Source organism: Quercus lobata, chromosome 2, assembly GCF_001633185.2.
Source record: "Quercus lobata isolate SW786 chromosome 2, ValleyOak3.0 Primary Assembly, whole genome shotgun sequence".
In the NCBI taxonomy this organism is placed as follows: domain Eukaryota; kingdom Viridiplantae; phylum Streptophyta; class Magnoliopsida; order Fagales; family Fagaceae; genus Quercus; species Quercus lobata.
The window spans coordinates 60845909-60866731 of record NC_044905.1 but is presented as its reverse complement, the minus strand read 5'-3'; the positions used below and the strand labels follow the sequence as shown (position 1 = coordinate 60866731).

Genomic DNA, 20823 nt, shown 5'->3' with positions numbered 1-20823 from the left:
TTGAGGGGGAGTGTTAAAATTGCAGGGCATACTATAAGGCAGAGTAACACGAGATAAGCTACAAGTGTGATAGGTAATGCAGTTGCTGCTGAGGTGAAGAGCACTAGCAGAGTCACAAGAGTTGTTGGAAGTGCAACACTTGCTTATAAGCAGTGCAGTGATCAAGCCACACAGTGTGCATCAACACCTGACCTGATTAGCACTGAAGTCTTGGAAGTCATTAAGGAAGTGCCACATCATGAATTCTTCATTCAAGAGCATTGAAGATTTGGGTCCCGAGATTTTAGGAAGTAGTTAATCACAACTGACACGTGTATAACTCTAGAAGGATCAATAACTGATTTTGGCACCATCCTTGGAAGTTAGTTATGTTCACTGTGTATATAAACAGAGCATTATGTATTTTATCATTTACACTTCTTGTAATCATTTTTCTGATCAATGAAATTCTCCCAATTCTATTTAGATTTCTCTCAGATTTTTTCACATATACCAATTTAAGAGAGGTTACCAGCTTTTGTATTCACAAATTCTACACGTCGAATGCCCAAGATGTAGACGATCCAGTTTCATTTAGTCTAAAAGTTAGGGAGTTGTTAAACAACTTATTTAATAAAGCTATTGCCGATCCAAAATTCTCTGCTACCGAGGACATAGAGCTTGATTCGTCGAGTAGTGTATTTGGTTTGGCTCAAGGCACCAGGGACCTCTCTGGTCTTGATTGTAAGACGTGCCTGTTAGTGGCAGTTGTAACGTTAGATACGAACTTTGCCCATTTGTTGATGTCTAGACTATTATGGTTTCTGATGTTATATGTATCAAAATGTGTAATGTAATATGTTAAAAACTAAATAAAATTTTCTAATGGGACAACTGTTTGCTTCATCACTTGTATAATTTTGGCCAATAGTAATCATTTGGTTAGATTTTGGAACTTTGATGATGAAATTTTGCATGGGGCAGTGGTTTAAAAAATAAAAAATGGGCAAATTGTTACGGTTTTAAAAATATTTGGCAAAATCCTTTTTTGAGTTATTTTGTGCAAAGTCATGTGTCCAGCTAAGGAGATGACCTTTCTAGACTTGGGTTTGTTTTTGAGAGTCAAGCTTGAATCTCAACATTGGTCTAAAGAAGACTATGGCTACTAATGCACTTTTAGGCCTACACAGGAAATAAAACTCAAAGTCTAAGAAATGAAATATGGACAATGATGGATATCAACGTGGAGATCATCTAGATAAAAGACGATCTTAGCCACACTCAAATTAGGAAGAAGATAGAGGGCAAGACCCTGTCGCCATATGTCACCCTCATAGACGAAGCAAGCCATCACTCATTGAAGTACAAATAATTGCCCACAAGACAGCTATCAAGCAATGAGTGCGCCGGAACAGTTACAAGAGCAATGTTAGCCCAACGGCTATCCATTACACCTTAAAGGGAATCATCAGTGTCAATTAATGTTACGTTTCTCTCAAGAGAAAAACGTTCAAAGTAGCATTAACAGACATAACTACACCTATCCATAGTAAGCTATAAAAAGGAGAATAGAACTCAGGTAAAGGGCATGTAAGAATTTTGGACATTCACTTGTAATAGAATTCCTTTGAAGGCTGTTTTTGCTGACTTAAGCATCAGAGTATTTTCAATCAGCACCACACCGAAGAAACTTCCCTTGCCTCCCTTTTACTTGACAACAGGTATTAGAGACCGTCCATCAGCACTGACGAGATCATTATCTGGCTTCATCAGTTTGGCGCTGTCTGTGGGGAATGACTGGTTGATCCTTTCTCAAACCATCATGCTCCTACTGATAAAGCTCCTATCACCTGATGGACTCTGCACCAGCACCACCCCTAGATCCTATGGTGATGGCTCAACAGATTCAAGCTCTAACAACAAATGTACAAGAGCTAATGAAGCAAAATGAAAAGTTGAAGCGTCAAGCCCGTCTTAAGGGCAGCAACGCCTCCCATCATCAACGTAGTCGTAGCAGACATGATGAGGAGGCTAGTAGCCTTGAAAACAGTAAGGGAAAAGATACAACTGAATACACAGGGCAGTCCATGCATGACAATGATCACATGATGAAAAACTTAAGAAGGGAACTTAACAAAGTGAAGAATGCAATGAATGGGAAGATGGCGATGAATCTTGATGGCATGCTCAAACGAACAGATTCTCCTTTCACAGCCAATGTGTTGGAATACCCTTTGCCTCCAAAGTTTCGTTTGCCGCAGCTGGAGTTCTATGATGGCACGAAGGACCCAATTAACCACATAGGGGCCTTCAAGACTATCCTAAACCTCCAATAGACCTCAAATGAAGTTATCTGCAGATCTGTCCCTACCACCCTCAGAAGGGCTGCTAGGGTATGGTTTAGTAAGTTGCCAGCGTCTTTCATAGCAAATTTTGAACAGCTCAACAACTCGTTTTTTTGCCATTTCATTGGAGGACAACGTCACAAGAGGCCAACCTCTTACTTGTTAACAGTAAGGTAGCAGGAAGGGGAAAGCCTAAGGGATTATGTAAAACGTTTCAACAAGGCCATGTTGGAGATTGACAAAGTTGACGACTAAGTGATAATGATGACCTTCCAGGCTAGACTTAATAACCCCGATCTCATCTTTTCGTTGAGAAAGACGCCGCCAACTTTTATGATAGATTTCTTGTTCAAAGCCCAGAAGTATATGAACGGAGAGGACGCCCTTACTACGAAGGGGCTAATAGGAAAATGGAAAAAGGAAGAACTTGGTGACTTTCATGGTAAGAAGAAGGATCGTAAGGATTCATATCCGGAGACTAAGACCAGCAAGAGTGGTTCTAACACTCCGAAGAAGAAGATGAACTTCACCCCATTAGTGATGCTTGCAGACAAAATCCTAATGTAGATTAAGGATGAATCGGGGCTAAAATGGCCTAAGCCGTTAAGCACGTCCTCTAGAAAGCGTGACCCGAAGAAGTACTGTCGTTTTCATAAGAATCACGGCCATTACACTGATGAATGTCACGATTTGAAAGAACAGATAGAAGAACTGATTCAACGGGGAAAACTCCAAAAGTTCATTAAGATGGACCACTACCTCCGAGCAAGGGCTGATGACAAACCCTATGACAATGTCAAGGACGATGGATGAGACCATCCAAAGCAAGCCGTGGGAGAGATCCGGATGATAACAGGGGGACTCGTATCAAGAGGGTCGTACAAGTCCTTGAAGAAGACTTATTACAGGCAGATTAGTAGTGTTCACATCAAACATCCGTCTCTAAAGTGTCGACAATCAGAGAGTGACAATATCACATTTTTTGAACGAGACACAAGTGGTATTAAGCACGCCACGATGATCCACTCGTCATTATGCTGGAGATTGAAGGTTTCAAAACAAGAAGAGTATTGGTTGATAACGGGAGCTCTGCAGATATAACATACATGACGGCCTACCAATAGTTCAGGTTGGATCCGAAGAAGCTTACACCTTTCAATTCCCTACTGGTCAGTTTCAGTGGAGATAGAATTTATCCAAGAGGAATTGTCTCATTGTCCGTCACAGTTGGAACACATCTAGCCCAAGAAACAAACCAGGTCGACTTCTCGATCGTCAATTGTCCATCGTCCTATAATGTCATCCTAGGACAACCTACACTGAATCAGCTTAAGGCTGTAACCTCGACTTATTACCTAAAAGTGAAGTTTCCAACCCCACACGAGATAGGGCAAATATGCGGGGATCAACTTTTGGCTAGAGAGTGTTACCAAGCAGTATTAGCTTCAAGAGAGAACCACACTTGGGTGGTTGAAAAAGAACCAAGGAAACCCACTCAAGAGCTGGAAGATGTGAGCCTAGTAGAAGGAGATGCTACCAAAGTAACAAAGGTGGGAGCAGGACTTGACTCAGACCTAAAGGGCAAGATCGTGGAGTTCTTGAAGCAGAATCTGGATATTTTCACTTGGACTCACAAAGACATGAGAGGCATAGACAACAAAGTGATAGAACATAAGTTGAATATTGATCCTACCAGAAAGCCCGTCCAGTAGAAGCAACGAGTTTTTGCTCCTAAAAGGAACAAAGCAATTGTGGAAGAGGTGGAGAAGCTTTTGACAGCTGGGTTCATCAAAGAAGTATACTACCCTGAATGGCTAGCCAATGTTGTCATGGTAAAGAAGTTCAAAGGGAAATGGCGCGTGTGTGTGGACTTTACAGACCTTAACCGTGCTTGCCCGAAGGATAGCTTTCCACTTCTCAGGACTGTCCAACTAGTGGATTCAACAGTAAGCCACGAGCTGTTGACCTTCTTGGATGCATTTTCAGGCTACAACCAAATCCGCATGAACGAGAAGGACCAGGAGAAAACAGCCTTTGTTACTAGCCAGGGGTTATACTGCTACAGGGTTATGCCATTTGGTTTGAAGTATGCAGGGGCGACTTATCAGAGGTTGGTGAATCAGATATTTAGCAAGTAGATCGGATGGAACATGGAAGTTTATGTGGATGACATGCTTGTGAAGAGCTGGAAAGCAGAATTACACCTAGATGACCTTAAAGAGACTTTTAATACATTGAGGAAGTATCAGATGAGGTTGAACCCGGCGAAATGTGTATTTGGGGTCTCATTAGGCATGTTTTTGGGATTTATGGTTGTTGAGGTGCAAATTTTTGGGCCTTAATTTCATTAAGCCATTCACAAAAATACCCACACAAGCCCCTAAATTATTTTAAGCCCACATAAATATTCCCCTTATATATTACCCAAATATTCTCCATGTTATTGGGCTTTCACAAATATTCCATATATAAGCCCCATAAATTGCCTTGGGCCCTCTCACAAATATTACACATTATAGCCCACAAATTATTCAAGCCATAAAATTATACAATCTCTATAAAAAGCCCAAAAGCATTTACCTTGTGGGAAAATCCAAAAAACCCAACAAAACCCTCTTACAAAGCCCGTTGCTACACGGCACCTTAAAGCCCGTTGATACATGGCACTCTTACAAAGCCCATTGCTACACGGCACCTTTACAAAACCCGTTGCTACATGGCAATATTTTTACAAAATCCTACAAAGCCCAAATACTAATTTGGCAATTATCTTTAAAAGCCCAAATAATAATTTGACATTATTTTCATAAAGCCCAAATACTAATTTGGCACTATTTTACAAAGCCCAAATGTTAATTTGGCTCCTACACAAAGCCCAAATACTAATTTGGCAACTATTTTTGAAAGCCCAAATAATAATTTGGCACTATTTTCACAAAGTCCAAATACTAATTTGGCACTATTTTACAAAGTCCAAATGTTAATTTGGCTCCTTTTTAAAAGCCCAAATACTAATTTGGCAACTATCTCTAAAAGCCCAAATAATAATTTGGCACTATTTTATATAGCCCAAATTTATTTTGGCAACTATTTCACAAAACCCAAAATACTATTTTGGCAAAAACAATTATTTTATGCTCAAAGCCCAAATACTATTTTGGTACATATTTACAAAATGCAAATATTATTTTGACACTTGTTTTACATCTATTAAATCCCACACTCATGGGAAATATAATTATTCATCCCTCAAAAAATACCTCTCTTACAAGATTTATAAAAGCCCATGAATATCACCCATGACAAAACTATTCATTTTGTAGGGACAACCAAGCCCAAGGAAGCTTAATGTATATCAATTAACGTAGGCCTAATGTATGTAGAACTCTATACCTATATTAACATTAATCATAACTCTATATTAAATTTTGGAGTTTATCCAAAGAATAAAAAAGTGAAGGAAATAGTTTTTTTAAAAAGGAGTGTATGAGACATTAGATTAGAAAAGATATAGATGAACAATTTTAGTATATCAATTAATGCAGGCTTCATATATTTAGAACTCTATATCTATATTAACGTTAATCAGGACTCTATACTAAATTTTGGAGTTTATCCTAAGAATAAAAAAGTGAAGGAAAAAATAGTTAAAAAAAGAGAGTCCATGAGACATTAAATTAGAAAGGATATAGATGAAGTTTTCAAAAAAAAAAAGAAAAAAGAAAAAAGGGATATAGATGAACAATTTTAGTTTTTGCTATTTAAACTTACTAGTCTCTTAGGTATAGTTGTTTTATGTCACCAACTAACTAAATTTGCCAACGGGGACTTGGGTTAGTTGGGTATGGTTTGTTTGCTCTGCCTAACACACTCAGGTTCGATTCCCGCTACCAGCAGAAGTCCGTTGGTGGGCATATTTAGTGGGGTAACCCCTCACACGGTCGGGTATACGTAGCTGACGCCTACGAAAGGGGCCCCAGCTGCTACTTTCGACCAGCGCCCTGCCCGGGGGTGTAATATAACCATAAAGATCCCCATTTTGCATTCTCAAAAAAAAAAAAAAAAAAAAACTAAATTTAATTCTTTTAAAAGAAATTTAATAAATTTTCTGCAATTTGGTACAATTTAATATATTTTCTAAGTCCAACTTTTATTATATTATAAATATATATATATATATATGTATAAACAAATTTTCTAAAAAGATAGTAGTTAATTACCAAAGTAACCACAAATATGCAAATAATGGGATAATTATTCCTTTTTTTATATTATTTATATACTATAATTACTATTAAATAGAGTGCATTTGTGTTCTCAAAAAAAAAAAAAAAAAAAAAAATGCATTTGTAGTTTTGTACTTTCGAAGAATTTTCCATTTTCAGCTTTTTCACTTTAATCCACGTGACTCCCTAGTCCCTGCCCCTACTGTTTATTTTATTTTACTAACTCACCTAACACCACTTCAATCTCACCTAGAATTAGTGAAACTCAAGAAGGGAAAAAAAGAATGAATATTGAGAGAGTTTTGACGCAATTTTTTACTTTGTTTTTTATTTTCTTTTTTGAAACACTTATTTCGGGCTTGTTTCGGACCGAATCAGCCTGAATCGGGCTGAATTGAAGGAAAAAAAAAAGGGATTCGCTATGGACGTGTGTGCAGCCGCGTCGACGGTCGTAAAGCGCATCCGTGCATGTCGGACGCAGGTGCGGCACCCCTGGAGCCGCGCCGTGCTTCCCAAGATAATAGCTTCCAGTTTTAGAGACACAAAAAATAAAAGAAAAGCACGGCCAAATAAAAAGAAAATAAAAAGTCTTGTGCATAGATGAAATTAAGAAAATAATAAAAACATATGTGAAGACCTCCATCAAAGATGAGCCACTTTTATTTTTGGCTGAGAAATGAAAATATAATAAAAGAAAAGGCAACTTGTATGTTTGCAAATGGTTATCGAAGATTGAAACTGTGTGCTAACATCATCCAAGTTTTAAGTTAAGAAGAATGGTAAAATATTGTATTTTTTTTTTTTAAGCAGTAAAATATTGTATTTTAGTTCTTAAATTTTACTAAAAAAATTTTCGTCCTTAAACTTTAAATTATTATTATTTTTTTAACTTTGTAAATAATATTTTTAATAGTTTAAAAACAAAATAGTGATAAAAAAAAAAACTTTTTTCAATAACTTTGAAATGACAGATGATCTTTTAACTTAGGGAGAGAAAGTAAAACATTTTGAATACATACAGGATAAAAGACAAACTTTTCAGTAGTTTAAGGAAAATAAAATAAAATTTTGACAAAATTTAGGAGACAAAAATAGTAATTTATCCTAAAAAGAAACTTAAGTGCATTTAATGATATCATGGTATAGGGTATAAAATTAAATTTTGATGAGTTAAACACAAGGAGTGATTTAGTAATCATAACATCCACTTTTATAGATTCATTGGATTGTTTTAAGAGAAATATTAAAGAATGCCTAAAGGACGTTGGCTTAAGAGCTATTTTAAAAAACATTTTATAGGAAAGAAATAAAATAATTAATTTTGTTGACAGCTTTTTAGATTTTTCATAAAAATTATTCAAAACTTTCCTAACATGACCCTTGTTTTATATCTACAAAAATTGATTGGATTGAAGGAAATCTCTTGGTTCTGACTTCAAGGGCTATAAATTGAAGAAAATTGGTAGGAAATGGTAGACGAAAATATGCTTACCATTTTGCCTTAATTTCTTGGGCTTCCAAGACTTAGGGCCCACTTGGTTTGAGAGGAATCGAGTGGAGGGAAGTAGAGTAGGGTTAGTTGAAAATAGGCTAATTTTGGGCTAATTCTATTCTACTCTACTCTACTCTACTTTACTCCCCTCCCTCTCCCTCAATCCAAATAGACTGTTAGGGTGGGAAGGTTGCCGTAGTAATTGTTTCTTTAGAGGAAGAGTTTTTACAAATGGGCTCACAGTAATATATTAAGATTCACTCTAGGAACCTTTTAAACTGTCTGATAAGAATTACCTAAATCACTGACTTTTTGAGTATCTTTTAAGCATTAGGATGGGGTTGTGATAAGTAAGTAGTAAGTCACGGTCATGTATTATTGAGTATGAGATGTTTGTTTTTCTAATACAAAATATGGTGTTGGTTCGTTTAGAATTCAGTTCATATTGGATATTTATTGGTGGTGGATTATTGTTGAAAGGCTTAGACATGGACTGGACTTAATAAATATGGACGTAGGAATGGAATTCAATTGTTTAACTCAAGCCACGTCTAAACAAAACCCTAGGGAATTTAATCAACCAATGCAATCAGCGGTTAAGATTGGAGAGCAGCCAATCAACATCAGAGCTTGGAAACGTATCCTGCACCAACCAAGCCCTAACGTAGCAATGGTCCAACCCGAGTTAGAGAGGAAAAGGAAGTTGAGCTCTAGTGTGATGGATCCCTCAGATTTTCCACACAAACACATGTAAGTCCCTCAAGAAGATCAGAACTCAAACAATTCAATGGTGGAGGCTATTGAGTAGCCCTGCCAAGAGCCATGAGTATCATAGTGTGGAATTGTTGCAAGCTTAGAAACCTAGTGACAGAGAAGGAGCTTGGGGATTTAATATAGGCAAAAGATCACTCCGTCATGTTCATTGCCGAGGCATGGACAGATGAAGCAATGCTAAAAAAAATAAAATGCAGTTTAAAGTTTGATCATATGTTCTTAGTCCACTGGATTCATAGAGAAGGGGGGGTGGGGAGTGGGGCTTGTTCTTTATTGGAAGGATTCAATAAACTTGCGAGTGGAGACATCTTCTAAAAACACATTGACTGTATCGTTGGGGGAGGTAGTGAAGGGGCTTGGAGGTTCATTGGCTTCTATGGTGAGCCAATCACACATAAAAGACATGAATCGTGGTCGTTACTCCATCAGTTAAACATCAATTCGATCTTCCTTGGCTGTGCTTAGGAGATTTTAACAAAATATTGAGGGGGCCCGAGAAGAAAGGAGGGTCCAATTAGAGTCATGCCCAAATGCAACTGTTTAGGGATGCCATTGATGAGTGCGGTTTTTTAGATATAGGGTATAAGGGCAATCCTTTCACTTGGAAAATTTTTTTATCAAGCGGGCAAACCATTTGGGAGAGGTTAGATAGAAGTTTGGCGAACAATGAGTGGCTTGTTCAGTTTGGAGGCTCATCAATGCAACACCTGATGTGCAATACAACGGATCATTCACCCCTTTTGATCTTACCTGAAATTCTAGAACCAGTAAATCTAGACAAACCCTTTCGATTTGAGGAAATGTGGATTGGTGAGAAGGGTTGAACAAACACCATCACAGCCGAATGGGGTAAGCATTATATTTTTCATGATGGTTCAGGTATTGTGCCAAAGATTGAACAATGTGGGAAGGCTTTGAAGTAATGGAGCAGTAGGAATTTTGGGAGCATTAGAAAGGAATTACAATTAAAGGAGAAGCTCTTAGCCAAGGTAGAATTGGAGGCACTCACTTCGGGTATTAACTTTTGTGAAGTCAATGATCTCCTTGACAAGGAGACAAGAATGGTTTCAGAGATCTCGTGCTTTATGGGTTACTCATGGGGATAAAAACTCTAGATATTTCCATAGTCGAGCCACACAAAGGTTTTGAAAGAATAAGATTGAAGGCATAAGGGATGAGTCGGGACAATGGTGGCCAGATTCAAAAACGATAGCTTTAGTGATGATAGATTTTTACAACAACCTATTCTCCTCCTCCAACTCTTGTCAAACCCGAGTTGGCTTTGGAATCAGTCCAAAGCATAGTGATTAATGAGATGAACAAGCAATTGATGGAAAAATTTTTAGAAGGTGAAGTAAAGATGGCACTCAATCAGATAGCAACATTAAAGGCCCCTGGTCCGGATGCAATGCCACCCCTCTTCTATCAACACTATTGGGACTTGGTGGGTAAGGAAATCACTACATCTATCCTCTCTTTCTTAAATTCGGCTACTTTACCCGAGCATCTAAATCTTACATTTATCACCTTAATTCCAAAAGTTAAAAATCCCGAACTAGTGTCTGAGCTCTGTCCCATAAGTTTATGCAACATGTTGTACATAATTTTCTCTAAGGTTCTAGCAAACAAGTTGAAAAAGATCCTTCCTCAAATCATCACGGAGCACCAAAGTGCATTTACAAAAGATAGGCTCATTTCAGACAATATTCTATTGGCTTTCGAGTCTCTTCATTGTATGCAAAATCATAAATTTGCCAAGGAGGGCTTCATGGTGCTCAAGTTAGACATGAACAAAGCCTACGACCATGTGGAGTGGTCTTTTCTAAAAAGCATTATGAGGATATTAGGGTTTAATGAAAAATGGATCACACTCATGATGCTTTGTGTGTCAACGGTCTCGTACTTTATACTCATCAATGGTGCACCAAATGGGTTTATTAGACCAACAAGAGGGATAAGGCAAGGAGATCCCCTCTCACCATTCTTGTTCTTATTATGTACTGAAGGGCTTCATGGCCTAATTACCCAATCAGCCTTGAGAGGAGACATACATGGCTTCTCCCTTAGCAGAAGAAGCCCTTCACTAACCCATATTTTATTTGCAAACGATAGCTTAGTGTTTTGCAGGTCCAATGTCAACAAATGCCAAAAAAATTTGGAGGTACTACAAATCTATGAGAGGAGTTCAGGTCAACAAATTAACAAGGCCAAAACTACCATCTTCTTTAGCAAGTCTACTAGTGAAGAACAAAGATTGTTGATCAAAAATACCTTGGGAGTGGGGGATTCCAAAATTATGAGACATACTTGGGCTTGCCTTCTCTAGTGGGGAAAAATAAGAAAGCTAGCTTCAATTACATCAAGGAGCAGGTTTGGAGAAAGCTTCAAGGGTGGGAAGAAAAACTACTCTCTCAAGTAGGTAGAGAAGTGCTCATCAAAGCAGTGGTCCAAGCCATCCCCACCTATACCATGAACTGCTTTAAACTTCCCACCGGTTTGTGCAATGAGATTGAGGGCCTAATCCATAAATTTTGGTGGGGACAAAGAGGGGATCATAGAAAAATTCATTGGGTTAGATGGGAGGAATTATGCAAACCAAAGAATGAGGGAGGAATGGACTTCAAAGACTTGGCTTTATTCAACGATGCTCAGCTAGCAAAGCAAGCATGGAGGTTGTTTCAAAACAAAAGTACACTTTTCTATAGAGTGTTCAAGTCAAAATTCTTTCCACACTACTCTTTCATGGAGGTAGTAGACTCACAAGCAAGTTCTTATGCATGGCAAAGCATTTTAAAAGGCAGGGAAGTGCTTAAGAAGGGTATGAGATGGAGGGTGGGGGATGGGACCTCAATTCGGATTTGGATAGACCCTTGGCTGCCTTTAGACTTTCTGCCATTTGTCTCCTCTCTAGTGGTACAAGATTTTGAGGAAGCCAAAGTTATGTCCCTCATCGACCTAGTCACCAACAAATGGCACTCGGCCACTGTGCAGAAACTCTTCTCTCCCTGTTATGTTGAACTGATCAAATCCATTCCCTTGGGCTGCAAACCTATGGAAGACAAGCTAGTGTGGCCTTTTACTCTATCAGGTGTATACTTAGTAAAATCGGGGTATCGGTTTCTCTGTAGATTGCAAAGCCTTAAGGATAAAGACTACTACCCAGTTGATACCAATTTATGGAAAAAGGTATAGGATTTACAGGTGCAGCCTAAAGTTCGAAACTTATTTTGGAGAGCCATCAAAAGTAAATCTCAAGCATCGCATGGTTATCTCTGATGATTGCTACGATCACTGCAAAGGTTCACCAGAAGACACGGTCCGTGCACTCTGATCTTGCCCCCTCGTCGCACTAGTGTGGACCCACGACCCATGCTGGAATTTCAGATCTAGCCAGTCATTTGCGACCTTAAGGGACTTGGTTGAATACTCCATTGAGACAGGTGTGGATTTGAACTACTTCACCACCATTGTTTGGACGATCTGGCATCCCAGGAAATTCAGGGACGGAGCTAGAACTTTGAGTTAGGGGGACGGTTTTATTGTTAGTTGTATACAGTGATTTCAAGCTTTGATTCTGCTACTTTTGTAAGTAAGAACAAAATTATTTTTGTTTAGAATTTTTTAAAGGGCAGGGTTATTTATTTTGGATAAAATTAGTTAATTGAGCTTAATTTTGTTTTAAGTTTTACTAGTAATTTTTGTTGTTGAGCTTTTTTTTTTTTTTTTTTTTTTTTTTTTTGTGGTGGGGGGGGGGGGGCTTGTATATTTTGTTTTAGATATTAGATCTATAAATTTTTTTTATGGACACTAAAATGAAGAAAATGCTAGAGTTACAAGTTTTTTATAAATTACTTATGTTATAAGTGAATACTGGTAAGTAAAAAAAAGATGTGAGTGACGTGCATATATGCGAACCAATAAGAATTTGCTATTAGAAAGGTTTGTAAAAATGTTATAAAAAAGTTTGTGAATAAAGTATTACTCTTAAAAGAATCAATGATATTGTTAAAGGGAAATAAAATGTAATTTTATAGAACAAAATTGCTAAAATTAATACACATATATATAATAATATTTTTTTTAAAAAAAAATTAGTGGGGGGGGGGAAATTAGGGGGTCAATGTCCAAGGGTAGTTCTGCCTAGACATGGCAAAACGGGCGGGTCGGGTCGGGTTCGGGTCGGGTCAATCGGGTCACGGGTCAAACGGGTCACGGTCAAAAACGGGTCATTTTAAGCGGGTTGAAATCGGGTTCGGGTCAATCGGGTTGCGAGGTCGGGTCGGGTTGGGTCGGGTTGACCCGTATTTTTCACATGAAATTTTTTATTTTTTATTTTTTTTTATAAAGAAAACAATATGTATTTGCCATTTGGATAGTTATGCAACATATTACTTGATGTAAAATGCATTATTTTGAATTCACTACTTATATCAAGAATAAACTCAGTTAAACTTATTAATATTTATTCAATAATTTTAAAATTATACAAATCCTAACATTGCTATCTAAAACAAAACAACACAAAGATAAGTAAAACAAATATACAAGTTTTATTTTTACACAATATCAACATTCCAAAAAAAAAAAAATTACAAATGACTTATTGGATAACTCATTTGATAAAGAATAAAAACATATAAGAAAGTTACAATTTAAAAAATTAATTTTATAATCTATTATCAATTGTGATTGACACTCTATTTCAATTTGAGATATACATTAAAGTTTGATTGCTTACTTATTTATACCTAGTCTCTTTTATGAAGATCATATCATTGTTAAGCAGCACACACTCTAGGAAATATCATAATTTATTTTGAAAAGCCGTTTATTTTGAACATAAATTGTTAAAAAATAGATCTAAGCATTCATAATTTATGCTATTTTGATACTTTGGCTTTACTATTTTCACACTTGTGAATGTGTCTCACACATATCTACAATTTTAAATCTGTTTTTAACTTTACTGTAACCAGATTATCTTAGCATGTACTTTGCTATTTGATATCTAAAAATCTTTACTCATTACAGAATGCTCAACCATTTATTTTTTAATTAATTTGCATGCAGTTATGTAAATGTATCAATTGTTTCCTTAAAACTCACAATAAACAATTAAACCAATATTGTCTTAATTTCACTATTTTTTTTACCCAAAAAAAAAAAGTTTTAAAAAAATGGTTCGGGTTCGGGTCGGGTTGGGTTAACCCGCACAAAACACGGGTCGGGTCACGGGTCAACCCGTTTTTGCTTCGGGTCAAAAAAATTGGGTTCAGGTCGGGTATTTTTCAGGTCGGGTCAGAAAATTCTGACCCGTTTTGCCATGTCTAGACTTCTGTCCCTGGCAGGAATGCACTACATACTAGTACAAAACCATTCCCAATTCAGCAAGTTCTCCACGAGGCACGGTCTGCACAAGCCACCTATGTTCTCTCCATCCCTCCAAAAACACCAGACCAAGGCAGCAGTGATCCTCAACAAATAACGTGGAAACCTCCGATCAGCCAAAAGCTCAAGGTAAACTTCGATGGGGCTATTTTTGGAAAGGAGCAAAGTGCGGGCATCGATGTCATTATAAGAGATGAGCACAACTGTGTGATAGCAACCATGGCAGAAAATTTCCCATCACCCTTTTCGGTTAATGCAGTGGCAGTTATCGCGACCAAGAAAGCACTTAAGTTCGCTTTAGAGCTTGGTCTATCCACCATTGTCCTCGAAGGTGACTCTAAACACACTATTGATGCTTTGTTGAGTGAGGAGGTTGTTGGGGAAAAATCCTAATCCCCTCTATGTCTATGTGTGAATTAAAATTAATGACTACCAAGCAATAGCAATATTATGGAAACAAAAAAAAAAAAAAAATCAGCAAGCACCACACAACCACAACACAAGAACACCAAATCTTACGTGGAAAACCCTCTAGTGTAGAGGGAAAAACCACGGGGTAGCTCCAAAAAATATCCACTATAAATAGAGATTACAACTATCAAGTTTATGCTAAACTTGTGTTCACAATAAATTGGATATACAACAAATTAATCTCAAGGAGTAAATACAATCTCACCACAAAGTCAGTAGCAAAATCTTCTTTTGAATACTCCAACTCTCCATGGTTGTAGCACTCAAAAACTCCATGAAAACTCCACCAATTTATCTTCTTTGTGTGAGCAAAGAAAAATATCTCCTTTTTCTTTTTCACTCTCTCACACTCTCATTGTGTTTCTCTCTATTTTTGGGACTGCACCTCCAGCTGAAGCTCTCTCTTTTTTGTGTTTTGCTCTCTTTGGAACTCACACACAATGGCCGAGAATGGCTCTCAGTTTCAGCTCTACTCACAACAGAGGTGTCGCTAGTAACATTGGGCATCTCATTGAAGAGGAAAAGCTGTATGGAGACCAGTTGGATGTAGTAGAATTTAGCCAGGTTAAAAGAGAAGGAAATAAGGTAGCTCATAATATTGCTAGACATAAAAGACATGTTAGCAAGTTATCGGTGTGGATGAAGAATGTTCCTCCACATCTCACTACTATGATTCAAGCCAATTTGGCTCTCATTAATTAAATATTACAATGCTATTTCAAAAAAAAAAAAAAAAAAAACTGATATATAAAATAAAGGATGAAAAGAAACATTGGCAATCACGCCTAGGTTTCCTTAGCAGTCATGCGAAGAAAGCATTACACTTCACACCCCTTTCAAAACTCAAAATGGCATCAAGGTTGCTGGAAACTCTCATTTTGACCCTGGCTAATTGACAAATTAAATTGTATTTATATAAGCTGTTGTTGGTCCATATTAGAAGTGGGACAGACTCTTCATTTTGGAAACTATAAAATTTTGAAAAATTTGACTAACAAAACAAGCTTTTAACAACTATGTCCAGATATAAAGGCCCAAAGCACAACTAGACGCGCATGCTAGCCAAATAAATGTCATTATTTCTATATATTTAGAGGATTTACAAAATTAGTTATTGTCTTTTTTTTATTATTTCAAAAATACTCCTAACTTATCCTTATTCCTAAAACATAAAAATGATATTAAAATCATAAATTGATTAAAAATTTTATTAAAAAAAAACCTACCCATGTTTATAAAACTACCCCATGTTCTATAAAACTTCCTACTACCCCATGTACACAACCAAAACTACCTACATGTTCCTATAAAAAAAAACTACCCCATGTTTTTTAAAAAAAAAACCCTACAAAAAAAAGAGCCTCATTGCACACACTTTGGGATGAGGCTAGTATATATAATATGTTTGTAATATGATTAAACATATGTTGTTTTCTAACATTTAACAAAGTATATACATCAAGTATATGTATAACTTTTCTTCAAAAAAAAAGTATGTATATATATAACATTAATAAAAATTAAAGCATTATTTTAACTTCTAACCATAAAATCCACATTTATGCTTTCTTCTAAAAAAAAAAAAATTGTCCCTATCTATAATTTTAAAAAAACATTAAAATAAATAAAGAAGGTTTTACCAAAAATATTTACCTATATATTTTAAGGATGTCTCCTAAATATTATTTGGTTCAATGAGCTATTAGGATATACGAGTAATTAGAGGAAAAATAAAGTATATTAATAATTTATAAACTTTCTATTTTTATGAAATATATTAAATACATTTTTAAATAATGAGTTATGTGTGGTATATAAGAGTAATTTTTGTAAATAAAAATAATATATTAGTCAAATCTATGGGGGGGGCTATTATTTTAATTTATACATAAGTTTTTATATTTTTACCAAAAATAAAAGAAGGAAGAGCAATTTTTGGAAAGTCAAGGGGCCTATGACCCCCCTTCCCCTGCCCTTGCTTCTTAAGCTTAGGGATATTGCTAGACCATGTATAAGTTAATAGGAATATTTTTTTAAAAATGGAATATTTTGTTAGTGTAAAATGGGGTGTCATTTCATCAAACGTTCGGGTGGAATGTCATTTCATAAAATCTCAAGTGAGGTTAGTGTAATTTGATAGGCTAAGAATGTATTGACCCATGTGATAAATTAATCAATTAATTAGCCAAGTTAATTAATTAGATTCAATTACATGTAATAAGCGTGGTAGCACAAACAAATCACTAACTAAGTTAAATGCAGCGGAAAATAAATTTGACATAAGTGATTTATTTACGAATGGGGAAAACCACCGAGGCAAAACCCCACCAGGTGAATTTAAGGTTACCACTCCCGATAATCCACTATTATCAAAATAAGCGGTTACAATTAACATGAATCCTAGTACCTAATACCAACCTACAATTGAACACTTATCCCAATATCCAATTGGACTTGCAATGTAGTGACCATCTCTTCTTTCAATGCACGGCTTCAAGTACACGACTAACCAATCGATGCACGGATCCTAGTACGTGACTAACACACCAACTTAAGAAATATGTTGGCTACAAAGTTCTTCAGTTCATCCACATGATGAAGATCAAGAAGCTTCTTGGTTACAAAACCCTTAACGCAAAGATGCAGTAGCTTCTACAAAGAAAGATGAACTAAGGCAATTGTCTTTGGTCACAATTTGAGTGAATAATCACTTTGCATCAAGTTGCATAACCTTAGATGGCCTTTTAAAATAATCCTTATAAATGTCTAGGATTGTGAGAAAAGAAACCCTACACAAATAGCTTGGATATGCGTGAAAAATAGATCTGGAAATTTGAATTTCATAATTTTCGATAGATACAACTTCTGTCGAGAGCTATCGAGAATCACATATTAAATCTCAATAGATACATCTGTTGAGCTATCTGTCAAGTTTTAATGAACGACACTTCTTCACTTGATTCTTGGACAGATTTGCATGGCTTCAATACTAGACTTGAATTCTTGTTCCTTGAAGTATTAATCTACCCAATTACAAGTAAAGTGCATTTTGTCAAAGGATTAGCCAATTCAATATGACATATGTTCTAAGAAGTTCTACATATGTCCTAACAATCTCCCCTTTGGCAATCCGTGACAAAACCACTATAAACAAATGAAGTATGAGAGAAGTTATAAATCACTCAACTCATAATCACTTGTTGAATACAATAAAATATAATCCTAACACAAACTCTTGAAAAACTTTGGAAGAAGAGAGTTCAAGGCATGATAGACTTTGACAACCTGTCTTTCTGAAACACTTTAAATAAAACTCATCAAGGCATCTTAGTGTGAAACATAAATAAAAGATTGCATACATAATAAGAAACATGTGTATAAAATGATAACAACATCATCATCATCATATATATATATATATATATATCAAGATAAGAACAATGTTTGCTATCACTAGGTGGTCACAAGACCGATGTACAAAAAGATAATGTATCTAAAAGAGAAAAAAAAGAAAAGATACATAAATCCTTACTACATCCCTCAAAAGATATAAAAATTCCCCCTTAACAAAAAGTCCTATGCTAACTCTCCCCCTAAGTACATGACTACTTTCAACCCAAAACTACTTCCTCTTTTTGTCATGAATGACAAAGGGCAAGTCCCTGAGAAGCAGTCATCTCCTCATCACCAGAAGAGCTAACATCCTCATCCTCATCATCATTATCATATCACCGGAGCCATCATCACCGTCCTCGTCCTCTGAAGCCTGTGGAGATGGAGAGGGAGATGGAGACGCGGTGAAGCCACCCATGCGAGCCTGTCATCGTGTGATACAACTAACACGGGTATTTACCTGATACAACTTAGTAGTGAGTGTATCAAGCCAAGCATACATGTGCTCAAGTTGTGCCATGATGGTCTCAAGCATCACACCACCCGCAAACGAAGAAGAAGGAATGGAGGTGGATGGAGCAGAATTAGCTAGATGAGTCGCCGTCTTGGTCCGTGGCTGCTTTGGTTAAAGCTAGGCCTCACTCTATCGAACAGACGACGTGTTAATGGCTCTTATGACAATGAAATAAGCAGACTCGGGATGGGAGACAGAGGCATGACAAATGATCCTCGTGACAGCAGAAGGAAAGATAAGCTTATCATAGGTCGCCGTATCCTTATAGACATATATAAGGGGAGAGAATGAAATGAGAGGGAAAGTCTATAGTAAGGTCCTCAATGAGGGAAAGCAAAAATCGAGCATGAGGCTTGGTAATAAATCTATAGTGAGACAAGGAATGAAGAACAAATGTCATCACCATATTCAGGAACCTCAGATCTTTTGCAAAGCCTGAGCATGAGGTGTTTTGGTGATCACCCCATGAAGAAGGTGTCTCATAAAAGATAGACAAAATTTCGTCTTTGGACACAGTCCTCAGATGTGGACATCCGGGGTAATCAGGATGCGATACCCTCGGAACATGTAGCACATCGAAGATAAGCTCTAAAGTGACTACTATACGTGTACCTCGAACCTAAGTAATAAACCGAGGCACAGAAGAATCAAAACCGTGCATATTGGAGTAAAACTCCAAATGATCATGAAGGGACAACTCACGGGTATCTCACATGGAGATTCCTTACCCTGCTTGTGAATCACAGTCAGTAGAGTAGTATCGGAAAAGTCCGATAGAATCATGTGGTGTTCCGAATGAATGCCACGTTTGGAGAAATTCTCCGAGAAGTCCTAACGGGCCTTCTCATCACAAAACCTGACAAGAAGAGGAGTAGGATCGGAAAATGATGCCACGGAACACAGAGGGTTCCGAGACAGAGTAGTTTTGCACTTAGGTGCCATGTGCAAACTATCCGAGAGAGAGAGAGAGAGAGAGAGAGAGCACCATCAATATAGAGTACCAAATATGGAAATGAAAAGGTACATATGCATGAACAATGCATAAACATGTGACGTGCAAAGAAAATTGCATCATGGGTTCAACCTAAACCAATCCTAACAACACACAAGGTTCCAGCTTAGAAACACACATCTATAATGCATGAAACATTGTGAAAATGCAAATGTAATGCAATGCATGAGCATATATCATCAAATAGGCGAAACCCAAGAAGAAGGTCATCACCATGTTAAGGAACCTCAGACCTTTTGCAAAGCCCGAGCAAGGGGTGTTTTAACGATCACCCAAAGAAGAAGGTGTCTCACAAAAGCGAGACGAGAGTTCGCCATTGGACACATTCCTAAGATGCTCATAGCTAGGGTAGTCAGTAAACTCTATGCTCGGTTCATGTAGCACCTCGGATATAAGAGCTAGAGTGACTACAATGCGCGTACCTCGAACACGAGTGATAAAATGAGGTACTAAATAGTCGAATCTGTGCATGTTGGAGTAATACTCCTATATAATCGTGGAAGGACAGGTGATCGAGATGCCACACATTGTCTCCCAACCCCTACTGTAGATGACAATGGGAAGGTCAGTATCGGAAAAGTCTAATAGAACGACTTGATGTTTCGAATGAATGTCGCATAGTGAGAAGTTCTCTGAAAAGTCCTTACAGGCTTTATCATCATGGAACCAGATGTGTGATGGAGTAGGATTTGCAGGGGGAGAAGAAGAAAATGCCCCGGAACGAAGAGGGTTCCGAGACGGAGTAGATTTCTGTTTAGATGCCATAGAGCAACTAACGAAAGAAAGAGAGAGAGAGAGAGGGACAAACAGAAAAGCACCAAACAGTTTAATATCAATATGATAGAAACAAAATCGGTACGTATGTATAAAAAATGCATGAACATGTGAGATGCAAAAGGAAAAACATCATGGGCTCAGCCCAATCCAAACCTACCAGCACACATCATTTTAACATAGTAAATACACATCTAAAATGCATGAATCATTGTTAAAATGCAAATGTGATGAAATGCATGATGATTTAAACTCATTTAAACAAAAACCAACCTAAAAATTTTGTGAGTAACTCATCCATTTTGAAAAACCCCAAATTTTTCAAAAAATCCAAAAAGTTAGGTCAAAAAGATGAAATGCATGATAAGATGAGTGAAAATGAGATCATACCAGAGGAAGAAGATGATCTTTAGGCCAAAAAGCTTTTGGGTTTGAGGTTGAGAGAGTGAGAGAGA

The 20823-nt window shown here is 37.0% G+C and overlaps 1 protein-coding gene across 1 annotated transcript; it reads left to right on the top strand.

Annotated features, from left to right (window-relative positions):
- Positions 1 to 2588: 2588 nt before the first annotated feature.
- On the top strand, positions 2589 to 4462 carry LOC115967827. Its single transcript, XM_031086979.1, has 3 exons — positions 2589 to 2887; positions 3454 to 3985; positions 4085 to 4462. Exons 1-3 carry the CDS (start codon positions 2589 to 2591, stop codon positions 4460 to 4462), a joined length of 1209 nt encoding a protein of 402 aa, XP_030942839.1.
- The last annotated feature ends 16361 nt before the right edge of the window (positions 4463 to 20823 follow it).

Excerpts from the sequence above, each read along its gene's own strand:
- LOC115967827 (XM_031086979.1), top strand. The coding sequence starts at position 2,589 with ATGACCTTCCAGGCTAGACTTAATAACCCCGATCTCATCTTTTCGTTG. Across the intron at positions 2,888-3,453 it reads CTTGCAGACAAAATCCTAAT|GTTGGATCCGAAGAAGCTTA; the intron begins GTAGATTAAGGA and ends CCAATAGTTCAG. Across the intron at positions 3,986-4,084 it reads TGAGAGGCATAGACAACAAA|GTGGAGAAGCTTTTGACAGC; the intron begins GTGATAGAACAT and ends ATTGTGGAAGAG.